The 13,400-nt window shown below is 42.9% G+C and overlaps 1 protein-coding gene across 1 annotated transcript in view; it reads left to right on the top strand.

Moving 5' to 3' along the window:
* The first annotated feature begins 5,568 nt into the window (after positions 1–5,568).
* The window catches only part of RNASEH2B (ribonuclease H2 subunit B), a 52,819-nt gene continuing 44,987 nt past the window's right edge, over positions 5,569–13,400 (top strand). Inside the window, exons 1-3 of the mRNA XM_075126249.1 lie at positions 5,569–5,646; positions 11,939–12,149; positions 12,234–12,716. Coding sequence (XP_074982350.1) covers positions 5,569–5,646; positions 11,939–12,149; positions 12,234–12,716 — 772 coding nt within the window. The remainder of the gene's footprint in view (positions 5,647–11,938; positions 12,150–12,233; positions 12,717–13,400) is intronic.

Here is a 13,400-nt window from a genome sequence, read left to right as displayed (position 1 = left end):
GGAGATTCCCCAACCTCCGTAGGCAATTTATTCCAGTGCTCAACCAACCTGACAGGAAGTTTTTCCCTAATGTCCAACCTAAACCTCCCTTGCTGCAATTAAGCCCATTGCTTCTTTTCCTATCCTCAGAGGTTAAGAAGAACAATTGTTCTCCCTCCTCCTTGTAACAGCCTTTTATGTACTTGAAAACTGTTATCATGTCCCCTCTCAGTCTTCTCTTTTCCAGACTAAACAAGCCCAATTTTTTCAATCTTCCCTCATAGGTCATGTTTTCTAGACCTTTTATCATTTTTGTTGCTCTTCTCTGGACTTTCTCCAATTTGTCCACATCTTTCCTGAAATGTGGCGCCCAGAACTGGACATAATTCTCTAGCTGAGGCCTAATAAGCGCAGAGTAGAGTGGAATAATTACTTCTCGTCTGTTGCTTACAACTCTCCTGCTAATACATCCCAGAATAATGTTTGCTTTTTTTTTTTTTTTTGCAAGAGTGTTACACTGTTGACGCATATTTAGCTTGTGGTCCACTATGACCCCCAGATCCCTTTCCACAGTACTCCTTCCTAGGCAGTCATTTCCCATTTTGTATGTGTGCAACTGATTGTTCTTTCCTAAGTGGAGTACTTTACATTTGTCTTTCTTGAATTTCATCTGATTTACTTCAGACCAAAGCTTCCAAAGGTTCACTTCAGAGAAGCACTCAGAAGTTCAGATGCTTTTTCAAACTATCAAAACCTCTTAAATCAATATACCTAAGCTGGAAAGAGGCTTTCTTGTGAGATTTCCTTTACTTCCTTATTCCAGTTGAGTTAGAACTACTATGCCATTACAACAGTGGGTCTCAAACAGGGGTACATGTAATCCTGGGGTTACTTAGAGGTCTTCTGGGGGTATATCAACTCATGTAGATATTTGCCTAGTTTTACAACAGGCTACATAAAAAGCACTAGCAAAGTCAGTACAAACTAAAATTTCATACAGACAATGACTTATTTTGCGCTATATACTATACACTGAAATATAAGTACAATATTTATATTTCCAGTTCATTTATTTTATAATTATATGCTAAAATGAGAAATAAGCAATTTTTCAGTAATAGTGTGCTGTGACATTTTTGTATTTTTATGTCTGATTTTGTAAGCAAGTAGTTTTTAAGTGAGATGAAATTTGGGGTATGCAAGACAAATCAGACTCCTGAAAGAGGTACAGTAGTCTGGACATTTACAGAGCCACTGCATTAGTACATCCTCTCTGAGTATTTGATCACTACAGCTTCTTGTGCCAGCCAGAACCTTAAACTGGAAAGGGGCACAAAAACAGAATGAAAAATTCAACATTTGTTCAAACATTAACTGAACTCAAACTGAAACTTTTATAGAGGTTTGGGTGATAGTTCAAGTTGCTTCTTATTTTATTCAAACTAATTTGTTGCCCTCTAATTTCAAACTCTCTTGATAGAGACAAGGAAGGTAAGCGAACATTATTTCTTGGACCAACATCATTTCTTTGTACAAGCCTTCAAACTATACAGAGTTCTTCTTCAGGTCATCTGTGTAGTTGAAAAGCTTGTACCTTTCACCAACAAAAGGTGGTCCAATAAACATGTTACCTTCCTTACTTTGTCTCTGTCATATCCTGGGACTAACACAGCTACAACAACATTGCAAACAAATTCTCTTGATGTCCTTTTGAACTAGCTGTTCTCCAACTTTCTTCTTTTAATAATAGATGTATCCCTCCCAAAACAATTGAGCACTTTTAAATCATATAACCATGCATCTCTGCTGATCTTGTGCATTTAGCCAAAATTAAACACATAATTCTGAGAGAGGCTGAGAAATTACGACTCACCAGTCTGGGTATGTTGAGATGATTTAGAAACAGAATAATAAAAGTGCTGACTTCAACTGGTATGCATCATTTTTTTCCAGCAGCTCCTGTTCAAAAAGGCTTTGATCTGTTCAACAGATTTGTGGTGTATGGAGCAGATTTTGTTCCCACAACCAAATAGAATTTTTTTGGGCATACTTCAAACTCCTATGTTTTTTGAACTACATTGTTTTCAGGTAAAGACAATATTAGATTGTTTCTAATTTGTTCACAAAATGTTTTAACATGAACTATATGAGAATTTCTTATATTTCCGTTCAGTGTCTTCTCCGCATTATCAGTGATGAAATTAAAACAGATCCACTGTTTAAATAAAAATGTCTACTAATTTCTTTTTTTTAAACTGTAGTAATTACCTACATTTAATGTTTCTAAGTATATTCCCAATATAACAATGCCCAGAATAATCTGTATACCTGTCCTTACCCTACCATTACATTTTCCTGGAAATTGAATGCAAATCCTATATAGTTTTAATATATATATTGCTATAGGATCTGATGGCATTAGAGTCCAAATACTTAACTGTTACAGCAAGCACTATTGCACTGCCTCATGCTTACGTTTTTAATCTCTCTTTGACCCAAGGTCATACTCCAAATAAATGAAACATGCCTGGATTTTTCCCATCCAGAAGACAGAGGATAACATGTCTGTTTCAGACTATAGGCATATTACTCTTCAGGCAGCCATTTCTAAAGATATGGAACAAGTTCTTTAGTCTTTAAGTTTAATATTACCCTTTCATATTTTAATCAATGTACAGTGTTTCTTTGTAATCAGTTTGGTTTCTTCCCAAGCCCAGTACAGGGGATGCTTTATTGCCAAATCTGTGTCTCTGGTATGGTTTTCTGGATAAGGGTTATATCAAAGACAACACTTCTTGATCTGTCTAGAGCGTCTCACACAGCCCATTTGTTTAAACAAATATATATATTGTAAATATACCTTAACACGGCAACTCTCTGGTTATCTGCATTCAAGGTACAAAGTATTGTTAAAGGTGTTTCAAACAGCAAGGACCCTTTGTCATCTAGAATTCATCTATAGACTGTTCTTGGCTGGAATCTGTTTTTATATATATTCATAATATAATCTCTTAGCAGCTCTCAATAAATAGTAGGCTAATTTGCATTAGTGAAGACACAACACTTCATAAGTCAATGTTTAATTCAACTGATCTTTCTGATTTCCAGTCTGATGTAGAAGTAACATTAGAATATAGCTGGTTCCAATACCATTTATAGATTCAATAATACAGATAGGGTGACCAGACAGCAAATGTGAAAAATCGGGATGGGGTAGAGGGTAATAGGAGCCTTTTTAGGAAAAAGACCCAAAAATCGGGACTGTCCCTACAAAATCGGGACATCTGGTCACCCTAAATACAAATACCATTCTGAATTAAGAGTTAACATTTGAAAGTCAGTAACTGAAGAAAAGACATAAATACATAGCATTTAAAAAGGAATACTGATTACTATGGGCCAGATGCTGCCATCCAAGTGGCATTCCAATGGGACTAACTGGAATAAGGTGCTACTCAATACGAGTAAAGGCAGCATAATCTGGCTCCTTTGGTTGAAAGAAAATTTAATTTGTAATAAAGATAAAAACATTAGGTTAAAGAGTGGAATGACAGTTTCTTAAAGATGCATGTCAAGGTCACAATGCACCTCTGGTTTCTCTGAATGTACCCCATCAGGTTTCAGGCCTCAGAACTTTGGCTTTCCTGGGATGGAATTCTACAGTTCTCCCCCTCCTAGACCAGGCCATAGGCTAGAGTATCTTGTTGTTGGCTGACTCATAGAATCAGATTTTAAGGTCAGAAGGGACCATAATGATCAGATTCTAGTCTGACCTCCTGCATATTACAAGCCATAGAACCACCCCCTCCCTCCCAGCCACTTCTGTAATAGACCCCTAACCTCTGATTGAGTTACTGAAGTTGTCAAATCATGGTTTAAAGACTTCAAAGACCCATGCTGCAAACAAGATCCACTCCAATTTAGGCTCAGGCTTTATTTTGTATGTTTTAAGACAATGGTATTACCACCTGTGAATTATATGTACAAGCAAACACAGATAAGGCAAGAAACTTTTCAAATGACTCTTTTCAAATCTCTGTTCTTTCCTGTGTCTTCTTCACCACTTTCCTATTACCAATCACCTATTTTTACCTCCTGTTCTGCAACTTCAGGCAGACTCAGTTTAATCAGTTACCTAATCTCTACACATGTCCTTTCTAAACCCCAATTAAAACATTCTTATACATAAATTTGGGGGGAGGGATAGCTCAGTGGTTTGAGCTTTGGCCTGCTAAACCCAGGGTTGTGAGTTCAATCCTTGAGGGGGCCATTTATGGGTATGGGGCAAAAATTGGGGATTGGTCCTCCTTTGAGCAGGGGGTTGGACTAGATGACCTCCTGAGGTCCCTTCCAACCCTGATATTCTATGATTCTAACTCTTTGTGTAAAAAAAAATCCCAATAACTAATGCAAACTTACCCATTTTTGCTTATCCTGCTAAAAACCTACTTTAATCTGCCTACTTCTGTCATCTATTCTTTGTTCTTAACCCCACTGGCTCCCTCCAGTTGTTTCTATCTTACTGGTCTGTGTAGGTTTTAGTTTGTTTGTTTGTTTGTTTTTGTTTTTTGGTGGCCTTGGGCATGTGCTTGTTAGCATGTTCAGGGCACAACTGAGTTTAACAATTCTTTCATGACACTCTGTTTCACCCTATTTCCACAGATCAAGATTTTACAACTAACACACATACATACACACACACACACCAGCTTTCATGGTTTACACAACACAACCCTGAAGATGTTTCAGCTAACTTCTGAAATGCTGCATCAGCAGGAACACATACAAAAAGCAAAACATTCTTTATATTTTCCTATAATACTATAATAATATTCATTTCTCTAGTGTATATTTAGTATTTAGTGTATATTTGACTAACACAATTCATTACCCAGTTTCCCAACACTGTGCATCAACCGTGTTTATCCCGGTTTGGCACCTCCAGTTCTTCCGTTCAGAAGTCTGTGACCAGTGGTGTAGTGATGAGACAGTCCTGTTGAACCAATGTATTGTTTATTTTAACAGTAGGAACAAAGCATCAGAGAAAAAGGATTTTAAAACAGACTCCCCACGTCTATCTTACCGATAGCTTACCATTCCCGATGATAATGTTGGCAAGCCTAGCTTCTTCAGACACTCCAGTGGATGTCTGTATGTAAGTCTGGTTTCCCAGAGCAGCTCCCCAACTGCTGCCTCCCTCTCTCTTGAGTCCCATAGTCCTTTTGATCTCATGTTCCCAGGTCTTTTCTAATCCAGCAAGGTCTCCTAACAACCCTTAAGTGTTTACCAAGGTTGGCTTATTGTGAGTCATTGTTTCCCTTCCTATTTATTTTTCACACCCCTGTTACTAAACCAACATATTCATATAACCAATAACCTGGTCAACACAGAGTCTTCGGAATTCTTTACAAAGCAGCTCCAGTTCCCTCACAGTGCACTGTGAAAATCACTTGCATGCTGAATTCTGAGATCAGGACTCAGTGTTTTCCCTTTAAGAGCTACAGTTTCACAGTCCACTAAAACTTGAGGGGATTGCTTGCCTGTTGTACTTTAGGTGTTTGTTTTTGCATCAACTGTTTCACTGGAAACATGGATTCCTGGACTGAGGACACTGTCCCTAAACCTGTTCCACTGAAGTCAGTGTGGATTTTGCCAGTTGGGTCCATAGTAAGCAAGACGTTTCAGAGTAAGAAGACACTCAATCTTCAAATAGTCTGTTTTAACTGTATTTATAGTTTTTAATCTAAATATATTCTATTGATGGCCTCAGACCAGCTTTGCATTTAACTTTAAAAAGTGTTCTGATCATCCATGTGCAAAACCTTTGTATCCATTTATAAAATTGAACTGTGCACTATCATAGGCAGTGGGACAAATGCAAGGGTGCTCTTGGGTGATTATTCTGTCTCTTGGTCTGGCAGTACAAAGGTTGTCTGTACAATAAATGGGGATGGATATTTCACTCTACGGATGTATCCCACTTAGGAAAAGAGGAAGGAGGCCCTTTCTAATAGTCACCAAACAGCTTACACATAAGGGCCATTAAGAGGCTATGCTAGCGCAAGTAGCCTTAATGACTCTAGCCAGCTCTCCAGGGGGAGAACGGTAACCAGCCTGAACAGGGTTGGTCAAACTGGGGGAAGCAGATTGAGAGTCCCAAAGAGGCAAGGTAGGGAAGATTGGGACTTGCTAGTAGAATATAAGTTGATTCTGCTCTGTTCCAGTAACTTAAGACAAAAGCTGATCTAATTTTGTGTGTAATGATGTGTAAGATTAAGTGAAACTAACTACAAGCATAGGCTGTTTGTTGTTTTAAAATCTTTATTTCTCTAATGCTTTGTTCCAACTCACTAATAAAAAAGCTGTATTTCAAGAAGTCTGTTGGTCGATATCACTGGTCACAGGTTCCTGAAATGCAGGTGCCCGAAACCCAGTCAAACCAACAGGTTGATAAATGGTTGGTATACACGGAGCAGTCAACCCGTGTCTCCATTTAAGAGTGGAAGAATCATGAGGCCAGTCACCTGAAGGGTACATTAAAAGAGGGTCAGAGGTGCAGGGGTCAGGGGTGCAGCTAGCCCTGGAACTATGACAGGCAGTCTGACTCGATGTGCATTACTCCAGGGGGGGAGCAAAGGTTATGGTTGAAATTGATCCTGGTATACAACACTCAAAGATGTCGGAGTATCACTGGGGGAAGACTAAGAGAAGAGTTTTGAAGGAAAGTAATTTAAATAATTCTCTTTAGGTGTTTTAAACTGTTTCATTTATATCTCATCTGTATCACAATTCACTCATATTTGGACATAATTTGAGGAGGAGGAATTTGGCTTGGGGCAGAACACTAGCATTATGGCTGGGACTTGCCTACCAGTAGCTCTTTGCACTATGACAGCATGAATGGGGAGAAATTTCAGTGATGAGAATGTAATGAAGATTAACTTTCCTTTAGCTCCCTCTGGCAGGTTGGGGTAATCAGGTGGGCCTTTTATATACAGTCTCTGTTATCTGCTCTCACGTGACACAACTCTTACTGTAGAGAAAAATTGCCCGAGAAGAGTAATTTGAGACATGCCAACATCCTCCCACTCAAAATGGACAAGAGAAAGCTTGGAAGAAAAGTGAAGAATGACCACAGGAATGTTAGGAATCAGGGAGAGTTTTTATTAAAGTGCCTGGCCCTCAAGAGCTGCTACTAAGTGTCCGCCACCAATAAACTTGTGGGTGGAACTTTGGACAACACCCGCAGTGAGCAGCATTCTATGATGTGGAAGAAAATGCATCCCAGCTCATATTTCTTTGGAAGACATTCCTTTAAAATTAATAGAATTATTTATTTGAATTTGTAATCTGCTTTAACAATATATATTCACCAGGAGTTACAAGATAACCTTTAATTCCCTCCTTACGGGCCTGAGTTTCTCTGTCATATGGGTGGAAAATGCCTTAAAAATGTATTTTTTTCTAAATTTGAAGTATAATATAATTATAATACAGACTTTTGTAATGGGGTTACTGACTGGCACTATTATAGATCCCTCATTACAGAAGAGCAGCAAATTTGATACTTCTCTCATAGCTTATCTGTCCAAGAATTTGCAGGATATAAATTCTTTGTGTGTGTGTGTGCTAGCCATATGGGGTATGAGGCTTTCAGTTTGTAGAAATTAAGGTCACTGGTTCTATTTACCAGATTTTTAGGCAAAAAAATTGTTGAAGGCAAGAGAGCACTCTGTAGGTGACTACATTGATAGCCAAATGTGTCCAAGAAGCTGTTGTCTGCTAATAATAATGACTAATAATAATGCATCACTTACTTTATGAGAATAAAGACAATAATTAAACTCAAGAATTGTCCATATCTGTTCTCAGAGTAGCAGCCGTGTTAGTCTGTATTCGCAAAAAGAAAAGGAATACTTGTGGCACCTTAGAGACTAACTAATTTATTTGAGCATAAGCTTTCATGAGCTACAGCTCACTTCATCAGATGCATAAAAGTGGAAAATGCAGTGAGGATGTTTTTATACACACAGACCATGAAAAAATGGGTGTTTTTCACTTCAAAAGATTTTCTCTCCCCCCACTCCACTCTCCTGCTGGTAACAGCTTATCTAAAGTGATCACTCTCCTTACAATGTGTATGATAATCAAGGTGGGCCATTTCCAGCACAAATCCAGGGTTTAACAAGAATGTCTGAGGAACAGGGTGGGGGGGGGTCTGGGGGGGAGGAAAAAGCAAGGGGAAATTGGTTACCTTGCATAATGACTTAGCCACTCCCAGTCTCTATTCAAGCCTAAGTTAATTGTATCCAATTTGCAAATGAATTCCAATTCAGCAGTCTTTCGCTGGAGTCTGGTTTTGAAGTTTTTCTGTTGTAATATCGCAACTTTCATGTCTGTAATTGCGTGATCAGAGAGATTGAAGTGTTCTCCGACTGGTTTATGAATGTTTTAATTCTTGACATCTGATTTGTGTTCATTGATTCTTTTACGTAGAGACTGTCCAGTTTGACCAATGTACATGGCAGAGGGGCATTGCTTGCACATGATGGCATATATCACATTGGTAGATGTGCAGGTGAACGAGCCTCTGATAGTGTGGCTGATGTTATTAGGCCCTGTGATGGTGTCCCCTGAATAGATATGTGGGCACAGTTGGCAATGGGCTTTGTTGCAGGGATAGGTTCCTGGGTTAGTGGTTCTGTTGTGTGGTATGTAGTTACTGGTGAGTATTTGCTTCAGGTTGGGGGGCTGTCTGTAGGCAAGGACTGGCCTGTCTCCCCAGATTTGTGAGAGTGATGGGTCGTCCTTCAGGATAGGTTTTAGATCCTTGATAATGCGTTGGAGAGGTTTTAGTTGGGGGCTGAAAGTGACGGCTAGTGGTGTTCTGTTATTTTCTTTATTAGGCCTGTCCTGTAGTAGGTGACTTCTGGGTACTCTTCTGGCTCTGTCAATCTGTTTCTTTACTTCAGCAGGTGGGTATTGTAGTTGTAAGAATGCTTGATAGAGATCTTGTAGGTGTTTGTCTCTGTCTGAGGGGTTGGAGCAAATGCAGTTGTATCATAGAGCTTGGCTGTAGACAATGGATCGTGTGGTGTGGTCTGGGTGAAAGCTGAGGCATGTAGGTAGGAATAGCGTTCAGTAGGTTTCTGGTATAGGGTGGTGTTTATGTGACCATCGCTTATTAGCACCGTAGTGTCCAGGAAGTAGATCTCTTGTGTGGACTGGTCCAGGCTGAGGTTGATGGTGGGATGGAAATTGTTGAAATCATGGTGGAATTCCTCAAGGGCTTCTTTTCCATGGGTCCAGATGATGAAGATGTCATCAATATAGCGCAAGTAGAGTAGGGGTGTTAGGGGATGAGAGCTGAGGAAGCGTTGTTCTAAGTCAGCCATAAAAATGTTGGCATACTGTGGGGCCATGCGGGTACCCATAGCAGTGCCGCTGATTTGAAGGTATACATTGTCTCCAAATGTGAAATAGTTATGGGTGAGGACAAAGTCACAAAGTTCAGCCACCAGGTTTGCCATGACATTATCGGGGATAGTGTTCCTGACGGCTTGTAGTCCATCTTTGTGTGGAATGTTGGTGTAGAGGGCTTCTACATCCATAGTGGCCAGGATGGTATTTTCAGGAAGATCACCGATGGATTGTAGTTTCCTTAGGAAGTTAGTGGTGTCTCGAAGACAGCTGGGAGTGCTGGTAGCGTAGGGCCTGAGGAGGGAGTCTACATAGCCAGACAATCCTGCTGTCAGGGTGCCAATGCCTGAGATGATGGGGCACCCAGGATTTCCAGGTTTATGGATCTTGGGTAGTAGATAGAATATCCCAGGTCGGGGTTTCAGGGGTGTGTCTGTGCGGATTTGATCTTGTGCTTTTTCAGGGAGTTTCTTGAGCAGATGGTGTAGTTTCTTTTGGTAACCCTCAGTGGGATCAGAGGGTAATGGCTTGTAGAAAGTGATGTTGGAGAGCTGCCGAGTAGCCTCTTGTTCATAGTCCGACCTATTCATGATGACAACAGCACCTCCTTTGTCAGCCTTTTTGATTATGATGTCAGAGTTGTTTCTGAGGCTGTGGATGGCATGGTGTTCTGCACGGCTGAGGTTGTGGAGCAAGTGATGCTGCTTTTCCACAATTTCAGCCCGTGCACGTCGACGGAAGCACTCTATGTAGAAGTCCAGTCTGCTGTCTCGGCCTTCAGGAGGAGTCCACCTAGAATCCTTCTTTTTGTAGTGTTGGTAGGAAGGTCTCTGTGGATTAGTATGTTATTCAGAGGAGTGTTGGAAATATTCCTTGAGTCGGAGACGTCGAAAATAGGATTCTAGGTCACCACAGAACTGTATCATGTTCGTGGGAGTGGAGGGGCAGAAGGAGAGGCCCCGAGATAGGACAGCTTCTTCTGCTGGGCTGAGAGTATAGTTGGACAGGTTAACATATTGCTGGGTGGGTTGAGGGAACCATTGCTGTGGCCCCTTGTGGCATGTAGTAGTTTAGAAAGTTTAGTGTCCTTTTTCTTTTGTAGAGAAGCAAAGTGTGTGTTATAAATGGCTTGTCTAGTTTAAGTAAAGTCCAGCCACGAGGAAGTTTGTGTGGAAGGTTGGTTTTTTATGAGAGTATCCAGTTTTGAGAGCTCATTCTTAATCTTTCCCTGTTTGCATATCTGTTCTATTCAGTGTAATTTTTTGGCTGCTGCATCTGTGAGGTCTGGGCCACCAAAAGGCATTGCATTTTTAAAGCACTCCTCAGGATGGTAGGGGTCTGAGAAATCCCCTGAAATCCTGAAGATAAGGCTAAGGTAACCATATTTTCAGAATAAAAACCGGACACTTTTGTGGCTATATCTTTTAGGTTGGTGGAAACACTCATGCAAGAGGCAAAAGTACATTCTTAACCATGTGTGCTGGTGCCCCCTACAGCCAGCTTCTGACTCAAGTTGCTCATATTTCTTGGAGCAGAGGAAATTCTTGCAGTAATTTAGTGTTGAGAATAAATTTATCATGAAGTATTGAACAAGTGTTAACATTGACTTTGAGCAAAATAACAGCCTTGACAGAGTTTACACTCATTCAACTTTTCTCTCCAAACGCTATGCATCACAAAGAACGCTTTCCATTAGACTGTTGCTGGTAAACAGAACAAATTCTACCTTTGATACAAACACATTTTAAAAAATGAGCATATTCATTGATGAAATGAAAAACCAGGACATTTCAAGTGCCCCAAAAGAAGGTCCTGGGATCCTAGGACATTATACAAAATATCAGGATTGCTTTGGTAAAACTGGATATATGGTTTCTTTAGATATTCTTGAGCACGGCTTACGTTTTTCCAGGATCAAGGCCCAAGTTATTATTGTTGCTAATATTTACAGAGAATATTTTCCAAATGAAAAACTTTCGCTGTAGACAGGTTTCAACACAGTAACCAATTCTGTTTGAGATATAGATGCTCTGGCAGAGATAACAAACACAGCCAGCTCCAGTGGATTTTATAATCACGGCAAACACAAACAGCGGGATTTATAAACTCTGCTGGTGAATTCTGCAAATCCGGTAGCGTGGGTAGTTTGTAAGGTCCTAAAGAGAATAACTGTGGAACCATATCAGGCCATCAGTTTATAAGCAGAACTTTCCAGTGATTTCTGCTTTGCAGCACATGCCGTAATACGGCCCGTGGCTTTTCCTATGTCCCTGTCCCTCCTTAGGTTAAAAAAAAAATCAAGGAAAATTAAAATGAACGTAGGTTAACATAATTTTAAGGGTATAAATATATATAGCCAAACATCAGGGAATTGTTTTCTGTAACAAGAAAAGGAGTACTTGTGGCACCTTAGAGACTAACCAATTTATTTGAGCATGAGCTTTCCTGAGCCACAGCTCACTTCATCAGATGAACGTAGCCATTTGGCATGTCCTGGCCTTGTCTTGACCTGCCGCTGTTTGGTTGTTTGGGTTTCTAGGATGGCAAACACCGTGCGCTGCGCTGCTATTTAATGCCCGCCTTAACAGATGCGAGTAACAGTGGTGTGGACCGGCTCTTTGGGGCGGGAACGGTCTTTGGGTTGTGGGTGGGCAGCACAGTGCGGCCCCGCCGCAGGCCTGGCGCCCCTGCAATAGCGGGCACCGGCAGCCTGCGAGACGAATTTAACGCCACCCCCCTGGGGCTGGCGGGTAGGACGGGAAGGCCGGGTGTGTGGTGAGCGGAGCGGAGCGGGGGGAGGGGCTAGGGGACGTCAGTCCGTCCCTCAGCTCAAGGCGGGGCCCGGCAGCACCCCACACCGAGCGCAGGGCTCAGGGGAGGGGGCCCGGCCTCGCCGCGCCAAGCTCGGGCCGAGCAGAGGGAGCCAGCGCGAGGCGCTGCAGTGTGTCAGGCCCCGCCTCCCCCGGGCTCGTACCATTTGGCGGCGCTGGTAGGGGGGGTGCGTGGCAAACCCCAGCCAGGGGTTCCCTGGCTGCCGCGCGAGCGACTGGACTCCCCTGTGATCCCCGCGCGCAGACCGCGCGGCCCCCGCCTTCCCCCGGGCTCTCGGGCCCGCGCCGGGCCTGGGGCAGCCCTGGCGGGAGGGCGCGGCGCCCGCGGCTCCCCCGCCCCGCGCGCCCGCCCGGGCCCCGCCGTTATTCGGACGCGGAGGCCGAGACGGGCAGCGCCAAGAGCGCGGGGGACCCGGACCATGCTGGGTAGCGGGCGGCGGCGCCCGGCGGACTCGCGCCCCGACCAGTGGGTGCTGGTTGCACCAGGTAACCCCCCCTCCCCCGGGCCCCGCGGAGCAGCTGGAGCCCCGGCGCCCCGTCTCCCCACCAGCGCCCCCGGGGGAGATTGGACCTCCCTCAGCGCCCCAGGTGCCGCCCCCCCGCCACTAGGGCCCCTGGGGAGACTTGAGCCCCCTGCCCCCACGAGCTGCCCCCTGGGGAGACTGGAGCCCCGTGCCCCATCTCGGCAAGGAGGGGCACGATCTCAGTGCAGTGAGATTTGATCCCCCTGATCCACACCAGCTTCCCTTGTTGTGCCCCATCGAGTCTCCGGGAGCAGCACCCAGCGGGGTTGAGGGGCTGCTCTTTGTAGAAGGTTAAATTCTTTGCAGCTGTATTACAGTCAAGGCAGGGGGCAGGAGGCGTATTTAAGGCAGGATTTGATGGTCTATATCTGCTGCCCCTTCCCTCTCACGAGTGAGCTAGATGTATCTCAAAGGCTACTGATGCTGCAGAAAGAGAGAGATCTTCCCTTATCAAATACTTAGATTTCCTTGGCTGATTTGCACCCTAGTCAAGACCTCTCTGTATATCCAGCCAACCCCTGTCTTGCTAAGAAGCAGGATCATCTACCGGACCTTCCTGTGTGTAACCTTAAGCAAAGTCTTACAGAGTTCACCATTCTGCTTCTCAGTCCATACTCAATATTTTCCTACATCACTGGGATGTCAT

The sequence above is a fragment of the Caretta caretta genome, chromosome 1 (genome assembly GCF_965140235.1).
Source record: "Caretta caretta isolate rCarCar2 chromosome 1, rCarCar1.hap1, whole genome shotgun sequence".
Taxonomy (NCBI): Eukaryota; Metazoa; Chordata; order Testudines; family Cheloniidae; genus Caretta; species Caretta caretta.
The sequence above is the reverse complement of the archived record's forward strand: the minus strand, read 5'-3'. Positions and strand labels throughout refer to the sequence as shown.